Source organism: Eptatretus burgeri, chromosome 9 (genome assembly GCF_056783735.1).
Source record: "Eptatretus burgeri isolate ZD-2024b chromosome 9, Ebu_testis_v1, whole genome shotgun sequence".
In the NCBI taxonomy this organism is placed as follows: Eukaryota; Metazoa; Chordata; class Myxini; order Myxiniformes; family Myxinidae; genus Eptatretus; species Eptatretus burgeri.
In genome coordinates, this window is record NC_140969.1 from 54,625,342 (window position 1) to 54,646,293 (window position 20,952).

A 20,952-nucleotide genomic window follows, 5' to 3' on the forward strand; every position below is an offset into this window, starting at 1 on the left:
CCTAATGGTTAGGGTAGTGGCTTTGGATCCTAGGGTCCTGAGTTCAAATCCTGCTCAGCTGTTGAATTAATACCAGGTGGGGTTAACTCGGCCTGTCATCCTTCCGGGGTCGGTAAAATGAGTGCCAGCATGCTGGTATACTGTGTCAGTGGCGACCCGTCCAGGATTGTACCCAATAGCCAAGGAGACTGCTTAAGCAGCACCAACGCTCTGCACAGAGTATGGTCCCAATCTCCTCTTCCTAGACATCTGTCGACGCATATGAAAGTTGTAGAACATGCATAAGTTTTGGTACCAATTTTTTAACTCCATAATTATGTTTTTACATGCAACCATAACTCAAGTTTTCATTTTGAGATCTTAACCAAAACAATATTTTGTTTTACACACATATTTTAGTTATTACCCTGTCCCCGCAAAGCAAAAAGTGGGTGAAGCAATTAGTTCACTTCTGTCTGTCTGTCTACAATCGTCCGGTTGTGATTGATGAACAACTTAATTTCAATTGAATATTATATTTTGAACACGAATCAGAGCATGAATCGGAAAACAAACCTGTAGTTTAACAGTACTTTGGTTCTGAATTTGTCCCGATCGAACACCCACAGAGAGGAGTGAGATAATCGTTTTTACTCTGTCTGCCTGTGTGGCGGTTAAACAAAATTTAAAATCATTCCAAACAGGAAACTTACTGTTTTTAAAGACGTCATAAAGGACACAATCAACAGGAACGAAGAACTAATGTAATATGTTACGTGGAAATGGGTCGAGAGGTCCTTTGTTAGAATTTAGTAAGACCATATTATGGACCGTGTGATTCACATAGCGTAGATTACTCTTGTAAACAGGGACCTGTCAGCGTAAGTGTCTTGTACATGCACTGAGGAAGCAGTGAGTATGAACTTAAAAGTCGACAAAATAAGGTTGTAAAATGTCTGACCTTTTGTAAGGCGAGGCCAGGTGAAGAACTTGAAGTTTCACGGCATGTGAAAGTGGCTCTGTAGGACTGTCTGTCTGACCAATGTTTGCGCCATGGTGGCAAAATAGGATGCGAAGCCCAGCAAACGATCAGAAGACTTGTTTTTATTGGGGCTACCCCGTGAGCAGGTCGGTCCGAGGGATGGACCTCCCTCAAGGTGCGAGCATCCAATCACAGAGTCTGTGGCAGGAAAAAGAAGGTCCCGGAGTGTGGATGGCAGGCCAAAGGACCGGAGTGGGGGAGAGGAGGATGGGAGGTGAAGGAAGAAGGTTGGGACAATGTACAGAGAGGTGCGTGGACTGCAGCGAGACATGCATGGAGAGTTGGAGCTGAACTTGAAGGCAGTAAGCATTTCTCGCCTTACCTCTAGTTGGCCACTATCTTTTCTATTCTGCCGTCTTTCACTGCATCATCTTCTTCTGCCATCTTTGACCGGATCATTCCTATGATACTGCCCATTCCAAGCAGCACTTTGTCTATGCACCAGCGACCTGCGTATACCAATCACTTTGTGCCATGCAAGACATCACTTGCCCCATTGTTCTTCGTGTGAATCGGTTTTGTCAGCACCTTAGTGGGGTCTATTTATTATTCACTGTACATAAGTTTCCATGCCCCCTCATTCCTATCTGTGTCTATTGATTGCTTGGTCTGTACCGCTTGTGATCACGTCACGTCTTCCCTCTTCCCTGTACTTTTCTTTATAAAAACCACCCTTATAATTATAAGAGATATCTTCTTACTCATTGCCTCCTGTGCACGTTCTGCTGCCTGGTTTGGTTTTTATGGAATGGTCCTTGGGGAACAGTAACTGGAAGTTATCATAACTGAATGCAGCACAGAACTGTTTTGGAAATCTGTTGGGGGCATTCGCAAGGCCTTCAGCGCTGAGGCATAACACGTTAGTGAGCCTCAGACATGACAGTATCAAATAAGATGGTGTAAAAGACGCTGCATCAACAGTGCTAAACTTCCGAATTTTTTTTTATATGACCTTTAAAATCGTTATTTCATTTCAACTGAATTGTATACTTTAACACTGTAGAAAAAAAATCGCCTTTTTGCACTTTCAAAAACCTCTGTTCAGCACTAATTGAACAAAATATTATGGAATTTTATGTCATCACAAGCAATCAAATTTGACTCTCATAGATCTTGCCCATGTCCTTGTTTCCCAAGACAGCAAGGAACATGGCAAGCTGTTCAATGAATTCCTAGTATTTTACAAAATCATTGTGTCCACAACAAAATATAGTGTAAGAATGCTTTTTCAATCAATGGAAAAAGCAATACAGAAGATGTGAAGACAGTAAACACCATTTATGTTTTATCCACAAAACCGAGAAACTAAGAAAAGATTTTTTACGGATGTCTGTTGTAACGTCAATTCCAAGTCATTGCTGATGGATCAATCATTAGGGTTCTGGAAAGAAAACAGTATAACTGAGTAGTCTGTCTCCACAAGCTGACGTACGAAGCATTGATGAGGTTAGCATGGACTGGCTTTGCAGAATGGCTTGATTGAGACCAACCACGATAAACATCTTCCAAAGCTGAATAACACTATTTGAACAGTATGCTAGCTTCATCAGAACATGACATGCAACACACACTGCATTGAAGAATGAATCATGCAAGAATGCAAGTAAATTCTTGACTTGTTCATCACTTACCTGGATGTCTTGCGGCATGAAATGGGTCCACTTACACCGCTTTTGATGACTTGCACGAAAATGGTCAAGGTCCTGCTTGGACTCTGTGCTGTCAGAGGGTCACTGGCACCTTCGTCCATCCTGAATTTGTGACGTGGCACCTTGGTGCTTTGCAATGAGCAAAACCAACTCTGCTAGATGGACAAAATCAACTATGCTAGGTGTCTTCCTGTAAACTATGCTCAGATGACGTGACTAAATAAGACCTGTCCAGACTTGTATATCATTTTCAAAACAATGAATTCTCTGTTGAGTTCAGGCAAACAAATCCTTTTGGTCAAATTGCTATGGATCAAACCACTGAAGAATCTGTGAACAAGGATACTCAAAATTCTGGAGGGACATGTGGCCTTAACCTCAAACCAGGCAGCAATATCAGACTATTATCTTTCAGCTGAGCATCAGGCAGCAGCATTGAGGCAACTCCATGAACATGTTTCTGTCAAATCACATGGTCTCACTCATGCACAATCTTGAGAAGCCTTGAATTCAGAGAGATGAGGCTAATATTGACTCCTTTGTTGATCTGCTGGAGGACAACTGGACAATTCCATTTCAAGATCCTTCAGATCTGATGTGCATAATGTATTGGGGCAGCTGCACCACATGAGGTTTCTGATCATCTCTTAACATCATGAAAAAAAGGAGCTTACCAGAATTTCTAGGAGCAATGACTATAAAAGGGTAAAGATTTTTATAGCACCATCAGAGGGCTGAACTTGAAAACTTTCAGTGAATTGAAAAAAAAAAAAGTAGTCAGGGGAGTAAAAGGTATTAATAAACAAATTGACTTGAAAGTTGACCGAAGGGTATTTGGGAATTGTTCTCATTGCTCAAAACAGAAAACTGGACACGAGGGACATTCCATGTCACTCGCTCGGCCCTTTACCTTGGGTGTTGGCTTATGGTGATGGCCCAATGAAGAAAATCATTCCAGTGAAACACCTGGAAAATATAGTGTCATCTGCTAAGAGGATTCATCTGATGTCACATCTGCTGCCCTTATTGATGCCACATGGGACTCCTTCAGGAACTCCATGGTGAGAATCATATATTTGATTAGCTCTCTGATTAAATCGTTACACAGATTCTTCATGCTGGCCAGACAAGCGACAGAATCGATATAGTATTTGATGTATACAGAATCCAGTTCATCAAGTCTGCAGAGCGTGTGAGTCATGGTTAAAAAGAAGGTGTTATTTGCAGTTAAATAAGTCCAGGCCACAAAATGAAGTGGAGCGAAGTTGATGGCACTCCATCGCAAATCCCCATGCCTCCCACCGAAAGCAAAGTTGAAAGATGGTATAAAGTTCCACCAGCAATGACCCGATATCAAATTTTGAGTTAATTTTTTTTTCATTTTGATCCCTGTGACCCCAAGTCCCCACACACTCAGGCATGTATCAGGGGTAAAATCCAAAAAATCGTTACATATTTAATGCGTCCCCCAATGCTGATTGCACATACAAAGTTTCATTAAGAATTTGCTTGTAATTGTATTTTTTTGGTATTTGACCATGGTGTGGGGCCAAAATTATACTGCTCTTTTGCATTTGTGCCATGTAGTGAACACAACTACCAAGTTTGCTGAATTTCTGTTCAACCGTTTAGGAGATAGCATGATGGATGGACAGACAGACAGACAGACAGACAGACAGACGGACGGACGGATGGACAGATGGAGCCGATTACAATATCCCCCCATTTTTTTCAAAAAGCATGGAGATAAAAATTGGAGTAAATTACTGCCGTGCACAGATCGTAATAACAAGTTGACAAATTTATTTGCACAGAGCTGGAAAGAGCAGAGAACAACAGAAAAGTTTGGTGACAAAAAGAGAAGAGAAGAAGAGAAAAGGTTGGTGACAAAAACATGTTCGTGTGTGGTAACCGATGCATTAAACTACAAAGGCTGCCAAGAGATTAATGAAACTCCCAACTCGTGTCATCCCCTTCCTGACCCATGATCTCTATTACCCATATTAATCCTTCCAAACCCAACTCTGTTACTTGCTGGTTCGTTTAATTATTTCCTCCCCTCCTTTTCTCTCTCTTTCCTGTTTGTTTACCCCCTTGCTGGTTGTGCCCAATTGTTTCTCTGCTACCCCGCTGTCAATTTAACCTTGCTCTTCCATGAGCTTCACTCTGTCAAGAAAAAAAAAAAACAGAAGAGGCAGATGCGACACTTGAAGCATGATAGATGTGTTCATCATTTGCCTTTGCCTTTGCCTCAGCACAAAACAAAAGGAAAGTTTTTATCTGAAGGGACACCAAAACTCGTGTAACACTTGTTTGATAATCACAAAACTGAGTGCAGAATTTGGAAAAGATGTGTGCACTGCCTTGTTGAGATTTCATCTGTGGACTGAGTGTTACTCTCACAGTACACTAGCTGATGAGAGAGAGAGAGAGAGAGAGAGAGAGAGAGAGAGAGAGAGAGAGAGAGAGAGAGAGAGAGAGAGAGAGAGAGAGAGAGAGAGAGAGAGAGAGAGAGAGAGAGATATATATATATATATATATATATATATATATATATATATATATATATATATATATATATATATATATATATATATATATATATATATATGAAAGTCAAAAATTATTATTCGAGGTCAAAAGTTCAGGAAAACATTTGCATTTCTCTGTACCAACTGGGATATTCCCAGAGAAGTGTCCAACGTCCTCCAGTAATGCACCTGCCAACTTTACTGCAGCAACACTAAGGCAGACAATGTGAACGGCCTGCGATACCAAATGTTCCGTGGTAGAAAGAGGGGATGTTGAGTCTGTCACAATGTGACGACAACATCATGAGAAGACACTCTTCTGCAGCACACTCTCCAAGCAAACTTTTCAGCCTGCCATCTAGAGATGGAGCCTCAAAATTTCCCCTGACATTCCAGACCCCACTGAAGGACATGGTTGGGAATCAAACGAAAAATAAATTCTTGTTATCAAATGGATGACAGGTTCTCCAGCCCAAGAAGTCATCCTTAGTCCAATATCATGCAGGTGTGTTTGAGCTTGCTGGCCATCGGAATGGATGTACATTTTGAATGGTCTCAAATGCACAATGGCCTGCAAGTTCCCGACTTGCTCCAACATTGAGGAGGAGGATGATGAGGAGTCACATCAGAATGCGGAATAGGCTTATTCAAATGAAGATGACTAAATTAATGTCATTTTGTAATTTTCTCTTTCTGTAAATTCACTGGAAATATTTATGTGACATTTCTTCTTCTTCTTCTTCTTTTGTGTCCAGCACAAGGCTGCAGGGTAGCATCATTAACTGAGGATGCGGCTCTGCCGCTGATTCGGCTATGCCGCTGCTATGATTCGGCTATGATGCGGCTATGCTGCTGCTGCTATGCAATGCCCTATGTAGATCGGCGCAGGAATTTGGAATTTGGCCAGGGTGATGACGACAGCTCGCCTACTTTTCGCGAAAACAGCGTGGGATATTAACGTCCAACAACTAATGTCGGCAGATGGGACCATCCAGTTGAACATCCATCTGAGGGACGGCACACACATTTTTGAATCACCCTGCCTGTGAAACACAGGGATGACAGTTCATAGCTGGATTGGGATTCAAACACAGGTTAGACAGCTTGAAGGCGAGTGTGCGTACCTCGAGGCCATCCTGCCAGCCTGCATATTGTTACGAATTTGGAATTCAATTGCACACAACATACAGGTACCCTTAGTCAACTATGTCGATAAGTGCATGTTCCCTAGATAGCTCACCTTTCATTGTTTAAATGTTCAGAGATCGATTAGATGCGCTGCGGATCGATTTAATAGTTAGGGAACGAAACAATGCAGACGTCCGTCCCCCTCTTCTGCAAAGAGGAAGAAGAACCCTGCCATCCCGTGACGTCAACAACTCCCTCGCACCAGTGGTTGAGCGGGGGGTGGATCACGAGGGCATGAGTCATGCCGGGTGCGGGGGAGGGGGTGGGAAGGATAAAGAGGAGATCCTTTCTTTTTTCGTGGTGGGAGTCCCGTGGCAGAGTTCATAAAGAGTCCCGTTCTGAGTCCCATGTGCAGAGTTCGTTTGCTGAGTCCCGTGGGAGGAGTAAGCTTTTTTTGCTTTGGAGAGAGCAGTCGTTCAGCAGGACATCGGGTCCTGCTTGGCTTGCTTGGCTTGAGGCCTTCGGAACCTTTTTGCTTCGGCTGGCTCAATGAGCTTCGGCCGCTGCTTTGTTTTGGAAGGAACTTGAGCCGGTTGTTCGGCTTGAGCTGTGAGTGGAGGCTTCTTCCTCTTCTTCCTCTTCTTCTTGGTTCGTGGAGCTTTTCGTTCTCCATTTTGTTTCCCGGCTTGGTGCGACGCATCGGCCTCTTCTTGGAGTTGGATCCTCGGGGAAGCGACACATCGACAGGAAGGATCGGTGCCTCATCTCACCGGCACGTGTTGAGAAGCGCGGGAGGATCCGCGGGAGCTCGGGAAGAAATGCGGTTCACGGCGATTTGGATCCAGCTCGCTCTCGCTGGAGCCCGGGACCGGACAAGTTGAAGACCACACGAGGTGGAAAGGTTCGAGTCAAGCTCTGAGTTTCAGCTCACCTGTCCTCCGAGCTGGAGCTCGTTAGTAAAGGCCTCTGCCACCATTTCTTGGGTGTGTGTGTGTGCGTACGTGTGTCCATGGGCCCGTCTAATAAGTAGGAACTGCTGTTAAGTGTAAATGACTGTACATAATAAGTTGACGGTTGTAGTTCTTTTGTCGTGCTTTTGTTGCTTGTATAATTGCATACGAGTTTTGCCTTATTTAATTGCATACGTGTTTTATTATAATAAATGTCCTTGTGTGAATGTAAACCTGCTCGTTGCGTCCATTCCCTCATTGACTGAACATTTCGTGTGTTGGGAGTTAGGAAGCCGTTGGTTTGCCGTAATAGGGGGACATTTGGACCGACGGTTCTCGGCGATTACGCCGCTCGGAATCGTGCACGGACAGGCTCGCCTCGGCGGTTTGTTCCGTATGAGTTCCATCGAGGGTGGAATACCCCGGTAGTTGGATCACGTGGGTATTTAGGTACATTGAAGATTGGCAATCGACCCTACCCCACGTGATCTGCCGATTGGCGTATTTCGGTTCTTGTACAAGGACCCGTCGCTCAGAGTTATCCGGGCGGCAATCTATATTCCGGGCGATCGGTCGGGCTGACTCGACTTTCGGCTCCGTTCAGAGTGGTCGGTTGGCGGCCGACCCCCTGGCCCGTAACAAGATGATGAGATACATTTAAATGTCAACTCTCAGCATTTGCATGCATATTTTTCAAAGCTATCTTGACAAGGGCTACAAAATGGTTACAAAGTGGGAATGTTGATGATAGTGTTGCGAATTCGCGCCCGCCGGCGTCGGCACGTCGCCCACCGGATGGACATTTCTGTCGTGACCCTCTCGGACTAACGCCAGGAGCTAGTCACGGGTGGGCCTTTCGGCCTCACCACGATCTTGCCAATCGGCCCCCCCGCGTGGGATAGGGTTGTTCGCCAAACTCGACCTACCTAAGTACCCACGCGGAGGGTAGACTCGGTGATCGCACCTCGCCGCAGGTCGACTCCGGACACGGGCCGCTTAAGGGACCCGTTCCGTACTATCGGGATAACCGAGCGGTGTTATCGTCGGCCTCGACGGTTCCGATTAATTATCGGGCGTATTAAGCCCACTACCAACCCTTTACGTGAAGCAAGATGGAGATTCAATTTAAGAAAAGATGAAGCGAAACGGGAAAACAGTTCAACATGATGCACATTTATTCCGCGGCACACGGAAAGCACACATATACAGTTAAAGCAATTATGCACAAAAAGCAGATGTAACAAAAGAAACAATGACGCAGAGATACTACCGAATAAGACCGACACACGGCAACACTTAACAGTTTTACTTCACCAGACTGGCGCCACACACACACGTTTACACAGAAACAAAAGGAAAGGGCCACTCTCAAAGACAAGGGGGCAGACGGGGCCTGTGGGCCAATATTTGCGTGGGACCTGAAAGAGCGGTCAGGTCCGCGAGACCGGGTGGATCCTACCCGTGTCTTTGTGATGAGTCGCAAACGTGGCAGCGCGGCGGTGCCCCGACTTCGTGCTCCTTCGCGGGTTTCGTTGGCACTGCTTGGAGTGGGGTGGGAACGGGGCCCCCTTTTCGCATTATCTCAGTGCGGGGGAAAAAGGGGGGAGGGAAATTGTTGATGCTCTGGGGAAAGAGGATAGCTGGCTTGCTTGGGTCCCGTGACGAGCGATTCCACCGCGACCTCGTCGCCGACCGCCGTCTTCCTTGCCTCGGACCCGAGCTCCTCGGTCTCTTCCCTAATTCTCCTCAGCCAACTGCAGCAAACCACCTGTACGCCGTCGCCTCCCAACTCCACTCCGCGCTCCAACCCGACTCTGCCCAAAACACTCTCCGCTCTTCTAAAACCGCCTCGACCCAAACCGACTCTGCCAAAACTGACTCGACTCAAACTGACTCTGCCCAAACCGACTCTGCCCAAACCGACTCTGCCCAAACCGACTCTGCCCAAACCGACTCTGCTCAAACCGACTCTGCCTTAACCGACTCTGCCTTTCTGCCACTCTCCGCTCTTCTAAAACCGACTCGACCAAAACTGACTCGACCCAAAACACTCTGCCACTGCCACACTCTGCCACTGCCACACTCTGCCGCTGCCACACTGCTCTCCAACCAAAAAACTGACTCTCCCAAATTCGCCCCACGCTCGGTGCTTTATAGGCCGGCAGGAGAACCCATATGCAAATTTCTGGATCAGAACGAGCTCGGGGGTGGAGCCACGCTCGCCCATTGGACGGAAAAAAGGGGCGTGAGTCTCCCCTGATCCTATAATTTGCATATCTCGATTCTACACCGACGCGCCTGGAGGCGGGGCCAAACTGCCCCGTACTTGCTGATTGGACGGATCAGAAGTGGGCGTGTATCATTCCTGATCCGAATTCTCCTCGGAAAGGCCGCATTTTGCACTCGCGGCTCAGCGCGCATCCCGTACGAGCCCAGGACAGCCTGACGCTCGGTGCTCACAAGTGGTGCGGGAATGGTCGCAGAAGGAGAGAGGTGAAGGTGGTGGAGGGTTTATGGTGGTGGTTTATGGCCATGGTGCCGTTTGGAATGGCGGTGATGCAATGTTTGCGGGAGCGAGTTGTGAAGGTAAAGATCGTGGCTGTTGGCGTTGTTGTTGTTGTTGTTGTTGTGAAGCGGCGTTGTGATTGGTGGTTGTTGTGTGATGGCGGTTGAGACGTGGTTGGTTCAAAATAAAGATAGAACAGAAAAACGGCTATCTCAAAGCGTCGCAGCCCGAATAAATCACATTTATTCCCTCTAAACAACGGGTTTGGGGCTGACTACACATGTACTTACAGAGATATCTCACCTATGGGACCTGAATGGTGGTTTGCGAATTTCCACAACCGCATCAATAGTTTCTTGAACATATGAACGACATGTAAAATAGAAAGGAGTTGATCAATAACCTTGACCATGACATCCAAATATAGAGTTATGATTATTCTTCTATCAGGTTGCACTCAAATAAACAGCTATCTATACCTGTCATACTTGACTGTCCAAATGTTTTCATGAATTGGACACATTATATCGTTGAGTGTTACACTGTGTAGCAATGGACCAATTAAACCTTGATAACACATCACACTGCAAAATATTGTTACAGTGGTCATGTTGGCCAATAGCCCAAGGCTCTGAGCTGGATCAAGAGCCTATTTGCCAGAGTTGTCAACAAGTCACTTGAACCAAGTCTCAAGCAAGTCTCAAGTCACTGTAGTGTTATTTCAACTTGCGTCAAGTCCCATATTTACTTATAAGCCTATCTTGAGTACGAGCTATCAAGGAATTAAGACACACGGCTTCATTTATTGCAATGCATGTTCTGAAAAGCTGTTTTACTCAAGTTTTTAGATCCTCGTAGAGGTTCTTGAAGTCTGACTCACGTTGTTGTTCTTGTGGACTTTTTTGTTTCACAGCCTACAGTTTTCATCAAAACTCCCTGAAACTTGGCATACAAATGTAAAAATACCCTGCGCAGACAGTAACGATCTCCGATTTTGAAAATTCCTCCTAGACAAAAAGTTATGACGTCAAAATATCTCCGCTAATGGAAATCGCCTAAAAAATTATCTCCGAAACTAGGCAAGCTTTTTGAATTGTGTTTGTGGGAATCGAACAGGGCATTAGCATATATGAATTACCGAACATATGATACATCACCATGACGTTATATCAATTTTTATGACGTCATTCCTATTTTTTGACATTTTTTGTTTGTTTGTTTCACAGCTTACAGTTTTCATCAAAACTTTCTGAAACTTGGCATATTGGTATATATATATATATATATATATATATATATATATATATATATATATATATATATATATATATATATATATATATATATATATATATATATATATATATATATATATATATATATATATATATATATATATATATATATATATATATATATATATATATATATATATATATATATATATATATATATATATATATATATATATATATATATATATATATATATATACCCTGTGCAGACAGTATCCATCTCCGATTTTGAAAATTCCTCCTAGAAAAAAAGTTATGATGTCAAAATATCTCTGCTAATGGAAATCACTTCAAAAATTATCTCAAACTAGGCAAGCTTTTTGAATTCTGTTTGTGGGAATCGAACAGGGCATTAGCAGAGATGAATTACCACACATATGATACATCACTGTGACGTCATATCAATTTTTTATGACGTCATTCCTATTTTTTGAATTTTTTTGTTTCACAACCCAGAGTTTTCATCGGATCTTCGTGAAACTTGCCATGTATATGCAGAAAGCCCATGCGCAGGCGGTAACCATGTCCGATTTTGGAAATTCTTCCTAGAAAAAAAGTTGACGTCATAATATCGCCGCTAATGGAAATCGCCTATACCATTATCTCCGAAACTAGGCAAGCTGTTTGAATTTTGTTTGCGGGAATCAAGCCGGGCATTAGCACAGATAATTTATCGCAAACCTGATACATCACAATGACGTAATAGTCGTTTTTATGACGTCATCATTAAGAGGACGAGGATCTTAGCTCATTCGAGCTTGTTATTTGTCAACTTCATAAAGTGGACTTTTTTTGCTTTATTCCCAGCAAAAATTAAGTTGTGCTAAATTTACTTCTCATATCTAGTGTACCTATTCGAACATATGTACATGAGACCAGTGAGTAACCTCAGCTTATGTTTAAATAGTTTACCCATACAAGCAAATTTTTCAGTGTGGAATGGGAAGGATATTTTAATAATTTACTTGTATATTAATTTATTATGTATGTTAAATGAAACATAAAATCAGGAAGGAAGGTGGTGAATCAGGAAGGAAGTTGGTGAATCAGGAAGGGGGTGGGATGCTCAGGAATTAGGAATGGGTAGGACGCTGTGGAAGTAGAAAGGCAGGACACTGGAGAAAATGAAATGTTTAACTTTTTAGCTTCAGTTGTTGTCTTGATATAATTTACAATTATTGACGAAGTTTAAATAATCCAAATTAAAAGGCATTTAAATCATCACAAAATCATTTGTCAGGTTGGGATGTGCGTGGGGCAAAGTTTCCCCAATTTTACATGAATGTTGATGACATATAAACATGGTTTTATTGAAGTTGTGCTTCCTACATTGATAAGACTGATGCTTGCCACTTGGACATGGTGGGCTTAGTCCTGTGCTGTCTGGAGAGTGGACACTCCATTTAATCTTTGTGAAGAAGTGTGCAATCTGACGTCCGGAAGCTCTGGCACGCTACACATGTACACATGTACACTGTACACGGTATATGTCATCATTGAACGAACCACGCACGCCGACAACTGAAAATAATTTGCCATTTATTTTAACAAGCTCAAATGAGCTAAGATCCTCGTCCTCTTAATGATGACGTCATAAAAACGAATATGACGTCATTGTGATGTATGAGGTTTGCGATAAATTATCTGTGCTAATGCCCGGCTTGATTCCCGCAAATAAAGTTCAAACAGCTTGCCTATTTTCGGAGATAATGGTATCGGCGATTTCCATTAGCGGTGATATTACGACGTCAACTTTTTTACTGGGAAGAATTTCCAAAATCGGAAATGGTTACCGCCTGCGCGTGGGCTTTCTGCATATACATGGAAAGTTTCACGAAGATCCGATGAAAACTCTGGGTTGTGAAACAAAAAATGTCAAAAAATAGGAATGAAGTCATAAAAATTGATATGACGTCATAGTGATGTATCATATGTGCGGTAATTCATCTCTGCTAATGCCCTGTTCGATTCCCACAAACATAATTCAAAAAGCTTGCCTAGTTTAGGAGATAATTTTTTAGGCGATTTTCATTAGCGGAGATATTTTGACGTCATAACTTTTTTCTGGGAGGAATTTTCAAAATCGGAGATGGTAACTGTCTGCACAGGGTATTTTTACATATATTTGCCAAGTTTCAGGAAGTTTAAATGAAAACTGTAGGCTGTGAAACAAAAAAGTCCACAAGAAGAAGATGAAGAACAACAATGTGAGTAAGACATCGAGATCCTCCACGAGGATCTAAAAACCCATTTTAATTCGATGTTTTTTCAACGATTACTTTCCGAACATTGTGAACAAGTCATTATAAACTTAAGTCGCATGTAAGTTGCAAGCAAGTTGCAAATCCTCAGACACCAAGTCCGAGTCTCAAGTCATTTTCGTCAAGTCTGAATCAAGTGGAAAGTCGCATAATTTTGTGACTTGAGTGTAACTCGATTCCGAGTTGGCGAGTCAATTCTGAGTTGCTGACTCGAGTCCCCAACTTTGCTATTTGCTCCTGTACCAAACTCATCTTGGAGCATCTGTGGCTGATCAGGCCAGACATCGTGGCGCTCGACTTCTCTCCGTGCCAAGCACTCAAAATGGCGTTGCGAGCAGGTCACCGCACTGAGTTGGAGAGAGAATTTAAACAAGTGTTATGCACTTCAATCCAATATGGGAATTTTGAACACAAATACACACACACACACACACACACACACACACACACACACACACACACACACACACACACACACACACACACACACACACACACACACACACACTTCTCCTTTTCCCAATAGTAGCAAAAATCTATTATAATTTCTCTTGTGGTCCTGCAACCAAACAAAACAAGCTCAAATGAGCTAAGATCCTCATCCTCTTAATTATGACGTCATAAAAACGAATATGACGTAATTGTGATGTATCAGGTTTGCGATAAATATTATCTGTGCTAATACCCAGCTTGATTCCTGCAAACAAAATTCAAACAGCTTGCCTAGTTTCGGAGATAATGGTATAGGCGATTTCCATTAGCGGCGATATTATGATGTCAACTTTTTTTCTCGGAAGAATTTCCAAAATCGGAGATGGTTACTGCCTGCGCGTGGGCTTTCTGCATGCACATGGCAAGTTTCAACGAAGATCCGATGAAAACTCTGGGTTATGAAACAAAAAGGTTGTGTGTATTCAAATGTGGAGTGGGGAAGAGAACAGCAATGCACTCAATATAATCAACTTCAGAAGGTTTGGGCACCGCAAAATCCCCAAGAGCAACCACCGCACTGAAACAGCTGGAGACGGTCGGGGGCCAGAGACAGAAACGAGTCAGTGGGAGAGCCAGCTGGCTGTGGACACAGCTCCCAGGCAGAGGGATGGATCACTTGCAGACTCATCATGCTCCCTCCCCTTTGGAGCCTTTGCAGCACTTCCTTTGTTAAACCCCAGACCAGACGAGCTTTGAGCTGCCAAGAGCGACACCTTTTATTTCCTCTGAAGACTCCCACCCCATGAAGTCGCCAAGGCCCGCCCACTCGGCGCCCATTGGCGGTCCAGGCGTCACTCAAGGGGAAACATGGCGGGGGGGGGGGATGTGTTGAAGCATACTTGGCTATGTGTTCCTTGTGACATCGAAGATTTTCAAGTCCAGTATATCGGTTGGTCCGGTTTGTTATTCTGTCTGAATGTGTCTGCTTTTTTCAATCACCTACACGTCACATTTTTACTCAAATCTTCACGAAACTTAAGCACCATGTAGAGGTAGTGACGTGCAGAAAGCCTTCTCTTTTTTTCGGTCAAAAGGTCAAAGGACAAGGTCACATTAATTTTCAATTTTCATCCGATTCACTTGATATCTACATATATAAATCAAAAGCGCGGTCCGTCTGTGAAGCTGTCCGTGAAGCCATGTGACGATACACCTCTTGATCACGTCCTGTTTGAACGTTGGTTGCAGACAACATGAACGTCTATTAATTACGTACTCTTGGAATGTACCTTTCGATGCTTTAGACTGCTGAGACCCCTTTGACTGTTTAAGACCCTTTAAGACACCTATGACCCAAAAGACCCAGATGACCTAAATGTCCCCAAGGACCCAAAAGACCCTGAAGACCGAAAAGACCCAGATGACCCAAAAGTTACTGAGGACCCAAAATGCCCAACAGTCACTAAGGACCCAGCTGTTAGTGATGAACTGTTTAGGAACTGAGCACTCTGGTGGACCCTGCGGTTCTGGATCATCCTCCAGTGAACATCAACGAGCACATGGTCAATCTCCTTTGCCACACCACCTGCGTTGGAATACCAAGTCCAGCAATGAGCTTGTGGGTGCTGAAATCATAAACAACTCACCCTAAGTCCATGACTTCTTGCAAAGTCTAGGAATTTAGTGCTATTCTGATTCACAGTTCCAGACCAATAGGGACTAAAATATGTCTCATAACCATCCCTATCAGTTGCAGTCTATGCATTGAAATCCCCCAAGACAAGAAGAGTATTTCACCTGGGGCACTGATCTACCACAGACTTCACACAGAGAATGCGTCCTTCACAGTGAGATCACTTGCCTCAGTCGGAGCATCTACAGAGACCAGGGAAATGACACCCAAGGAGTGACAAATTCTTCATCTCATAATACACTCGTTAACAGATGTTACCTCAATTATCATTGGAATCAGCTTATGGGATACATCCACAGCAACTCCTTAGGCATGGTAACCATCAGAGCGACCAGACCAATAGTAGGTGTAACCACCTGCCATGATGTCACCGCAATCTGGTCTCCGAACCTCAGAGAGTGCTGCAATACCGATGTCCAAACTCTTGAGCTCAGATGATAACAGATTGGGTGTGTGATCATCCTCTCTTTGGGATAGGACATTCCAGGCATCCACCCGAAGGAACCGCCCCAGGTTAACCCAAGGAGACCACCGTCTGGTGGAGGACACCTCAGCACCACCCTGACACACACTACCGCAATCTTAACAGGGAAGATTACCCTGTGGTTTCCCTACTATGATTAAAAAATGGGGCTCTCAAAAGCTTTGCCCCAATCCCATCATCCGGTGAGCTGCCCTGTGAAGGGCAGCTGCACCGGCAGTACTCCCACGGAGTGGTTTTTCAGATTTCTTTTTGCTTTTGGATTGTTTTGCTGAATGAAGGGTTTTACGGTGGCCGGAGTGCAAATCATGCCACCAACCTCCTCATCAAAAGTAACCCAACTGCAGGAGGACGTTCGCCGACACAGTTGGGCACTAGATATGGATGGCCTTTGGCTCACAAGGAGCTCCTCCGCCCATTGACAGGTTTTGTTCTTCATTCTGCTGGGTGTCCATGTCATACACCCTCTCACCAAGAAACTTGGTGTGGGAGGCGGTTAAGTTGCCTACAACCCAACCATGGAACAGGTTCGTACAAATTTACATGGTACCTGTAGCAAGTCACAGATATAATCTGACCTAACCTGACTCACAGGTCAGGTCAGATTAAATGTGTGAGTGAGGGCAGTGAGGGGGGAGATTGGAGGGAGGAGGATGAGAGGAGAGAGTTGAGCGAGAATGGTGAGGGGGGAGTTTTTGAGAAAGGTGAGATAAAAGCTTGGAGGGGAAGTGTGTGAAGGTTGCTTTGAGAGGGAGGGGAGATGATAAGAGCAAGCACGGCCAAGAGGCAGGAAGGTGATTAGAGAAGTTGGGAGAGGGGATGGATGAGACTTGGTGGAGGTATGGTAAAGAAGAGAGCGGGCAGGGGGAGGCACAAGAATTGAGGTGTTGGGAAGATGGAGAAGTGTGCTGAGAGGAAAGAACAAGCATGTTTGAGATGTTGAGGAGTGTACTGATTGAGAGAGTGAGATATCTGTTTGGTTAGAATGGAGTCCACAGATGTTAGAACACTGCACAGTTTGGGACAACAGAGGAGGAGCTGCAACTGAAGCAGAAGACAGTGAAGAGGTGCTAAGAGTGGAGGTGGGATGTGGCGCAAGGTGGGAGGGGTAAGAAGAGGGGATAACAGGGGAGAGGTTAGGAGGAGGTAAATGTAAGGAGGTGGGTTGAATTGGCACTGAAGTTGGAAAAAAAACCAGGATGATTGATGGAACACAAACATACATTGCAAAGTGGGATTTTAAATTTTTTAAGTCAGAGATGCGATTGAAGATATTACATGAGGGATGCAATAAAGGTGAATTAAGAGAATGGAGGAAAGAAACATTGTAACAGTTGGACTTTTTCGTCACGGGATGAAAGGAGCGTCAAATTGAAAAGTCTTTTCAAGAAGAAAAAGAGTGAATTATGATACAATACAGAGAACCACATGTGTGAAAGAGGAAGTCGAAACATTTTCAGAGACTTTATTTAAAAAAAAAATGATTAGTAGTGGTGCAACTTAGCTAAATATAGCATAACAATTGTGCATTTTGTGAGGAAAGCACCAAATTTGGCACACGAGTAGCCTATCATATTATGAACAGATTTGGATATTGGACCATCTCAAATTTTTGATGGCAGTGGGAAATGGCTGCCACAGCCATCAGCGGCTGAATTTGAGATGGCCCAATATCCAAATCTGTTCATAATATGATAGGCTACTCATGTGCCAAATTTGGTGCTTTCCTCACAAAATGCACAATTGTTATGCTAAGTTGCCCCACTATAGGTGAGATCGGTGAAGGAAAGGTTGAAGAATAAAAGCTTGAACGTGTATGGTGAATGTGGATGGGCTAAAGTAGGAGGAAGATGGTAGGTTTGCGAAAGTTACAGGAAGAGGAAGACGAGGTAGAGAAATCACATGGTTACAGGAGGTGTCAGGCAAGAAGTGAAAATACATATATATATATATATATATATATATATATATATATATATATATATATATTTTTTTTTTTTAAGATTAGGTAAGGTTAGGTGAAGGAAAGGTTGAATAAAGAAATCATGAAGGTGTATGGTGAATGTGAGTCAGCAAAAGTAGAAAGAAGATGTTGAATTTGAACAAGAGGAATGAGGAAGCAGAGTCGGTGCAGGAAGCATGTGGTTATGTGGTATGAATGGTGAGAAGAGAAAAGCTTTTTTTGTTGTGATTTTTAAAATATTTTAAGACGTGAAACAGAGGGTATAGTTGAGAGGGGTAGATAGGAGGGTGGAGGGAAAAGTGGAGAAAATAAAAACTGATGATAATAAGGAGAAAATACAAATAAAACACAATCTTGCACATTGATGAGAAGACAGGTCGCCCTCAGGGAAACCCGATGTCAAGAATGACTAAAACTCCCCGAATTATCACAAGTGTTGAAACAAAAGCAAACTAAGAACACACAGTAAACGTGGAGGCAACAAAATAAACGGTCAAAGCCCGACAAACAACGACCGGAAACTTATCTTTGAGAAAGTTGGCAGAGGCCCCTGGAGAGAACCAACCATCGCTCCAAAACTGGAACCAGACCCCTTTTAGACACTTTTAAGACCCTACAGACTCCTGAAGACATTTACACTCTTTCGACCAGTTAGACCCATTAAATCTCTTTTGACCCTCACTACCATTGGAAAATATCCTTTGGATATATAAACCCCCTAAAACCCTCATCGACCCCGAGAGATCATTTGGACCACTTAGACCCTTGAGACTTTTACACCCCTGAGACACCTTAGACCCTTTATAACTGAAGACCCGTTACACCCCTTCAGGTGCACAGCACACCACACACATCTTTAGAGTCTTCTTGTAAGATACAAACTATACCTTTTTTCAGCAAGTAAATGCACAATCTCCACCCACCCTGAGGCTGGGTACTCTACAAGTGGAACAGAATTTGCATATTGGGTTACTGAATTGTAAATTGGTTCTCCAATCAAAAACCTGCAAGCATATTGTTTATTTGGATTTCACAAGTGTCGTGCGATGAACGACGTCTTTCTTGTTTGTTAATTGCCGGAATCCTTCGGATTTCGGCAATTATGTTGGTCGGTTGTGTGTGTCTGTCTGTCTGTTTGTTTGTGTGTGTTGTTTACCCTGTAGCAGCCACACCGTTTCAGCGATCATGACCAAACTGGGTACAGACGTTGGCCATGGTCCAACTTAGACACTTGTCGTTTTTGGTGAATCGAGGTCAAAGGTCAAGGTCACCAAAAAACCGAAATTCTTATTTTCGCAATAAGGTCCGCTAAAATGGTCGTATCGACTTCAAACCAAATCCAAAATGTGCATCTTCCAATTCTGCATCCAACCATACGTCTCATTGGGGGTGTCACACCAACACCCTTCTAAGCGGTCGGGGGTCGAATGTCAGGGGGGGTCAGGTCAAAACTTTCAAATTGCGATAAAAACGCCATTTCAAGTCCGATTGACTTCCAAGTTATGATCATGACCAAACTAAGTGCTATAACTCATTAAACAGTTGCCCTATCGACTTGTAAGAATCAAATTGATTTCCAAGTTTTTGTTTTTTCTGAGATCATGGAGATATGACAAAGTTATTCCGGCAATTCCTTGCTCAACGAGCAATTTCATTTGTTTGTTTGTTTGTGGGAAATGCGAATTGATACTGGGTGGCTGTACTCGGGGAGTTGGGAAAATGTTGGCACAAGGACTCTTGTTGATCTATCTCCTGAAACATGTGAAAACCTTATCCTCGAACTGATCTGCATGCAGGATATTTGAGCCTATATTGTCTCACTTGCTTTGTGTTTGTACTCTTCAACCTGAGATATGTAATTTGACAACAATGTCGAGCAAATAGATTGATTTAACAAAATATGCAATTATCGCTCGAATTGTTCCAATTGATTACAAATAAGAAATGGAACGCTTGGTTTATTGACGTGAACTAGTCGTTTGATCGCCTCTGTGTCAGCCTGACTCACAATTTGCATTCGTGTCCAGCTGTCACGTCTTGCAGGTGCTGACGCGGTATGATCCACCTGCACATCCAAATATCGTGTTTTGATCGGAACCCCAAAGGTAAGACCTCGTGGGAACGTAATACAGCATATATCGGCACTCTTTTCCTCGTTTCCAATGACCCAGGACCATGTACCAAAGTGGAACCAAATTGTTGCACCGTCATCAACCGAAGGCAGATGCATATAAAGGATAGTGTACTTATTACATATGCAATTTTAACACCCTTTTATGTCTTCCTGTCTTCCTCTTTCCCCTTCTTCTCCCTTTACTATCACTTTTGCCCTTCTTCTCTCCTTTTTCTCCCCTCCCCTCTTTCTCTCCCCTTGCCCCTTGTTCTCCCTTTCCTATCCCATTTCTCCCTTCCTCTCCCTCCCCTATTTCTCTCCCCTTCCCCCTTCCTCTCCCTTGCCCCCATTTTTCTTCCCTTCTTCCCCCTTTCTCTTCCCTCTCCACCCCCCCCACCTACCTCATCTTCTCCCTTCCTCCTCTTCAATTCCCCCTCCCATATACTTCATACATGCTGCCTTTACATTCTCCTCAACTCTTCCCAGACCTCCTGAATCTCCTTTCGATCTCCATCCTCCCTTACTTTCCTTCACTCGATTTTAAATAACCTTCCCCATCCCACCTCTGCACGTACATAATAAATAGATAACATCTAAAAGTTTCTGTATGTGGTATGGAAATTGGCTAGTGTTTTACACAGGAACATGTGTGAGTCTTTTTGGAATGAAACGAATGAGTACACAGCCTGAACAAAATGACGAGCTATTGAGGATCTTCCAATATTATGACTCGTGTTAAAACACATGATTGTGATGAATACTGAAGGCCAGGGACGTTGATCAGTATTGAAAAGTGGGGGGTACGTTTTTTGTGAAAATGATTTTGAAATAACTGTAAGAAGATGATAATTTTTTTGTTGTTGTTGCAAACTTCATTAATTTGATATAATCGTAAAATACTCACCAATTTGAAATGTGATATCAAACTT

The 20,952-nt window shown here is 43.4% G+C and overlaps 1 protein-coding gene across 2 annotated transcripts in view; it reads left to right on the forward strand.

Annotated features, from left to right (window-relative positions):
* LOC147020152 (uncharacterized) overlaps nucleotides 1–20,029 on the forward strand; it is a 140,775-nt gene extending 120,746 nt beyond the window's left edge. For both annotated transcript variants that reach the window (XM_085895198.1, XM_085895199.1), the window contains 2 exons: nucleotides 4,485–4,549; nucleotides 19,938–20,029. In XM_085895198.1, the coding sequence (XP_085751324.1) occupies nucleotides 4,485–4,549; nucleotides 19,938–20,001 (129 nt within the window). In that variant the 3' untranslated portion in view covers nucleotides 20,002–20,029. The remainder of the gene's footprint in view (nucleotides 1–4,484; nucleotides 4,550–19,937) is intronic.
* The last annotated feature ends 923 nt before the right edge of the window (nucleotides 20,030–20,952 follow it).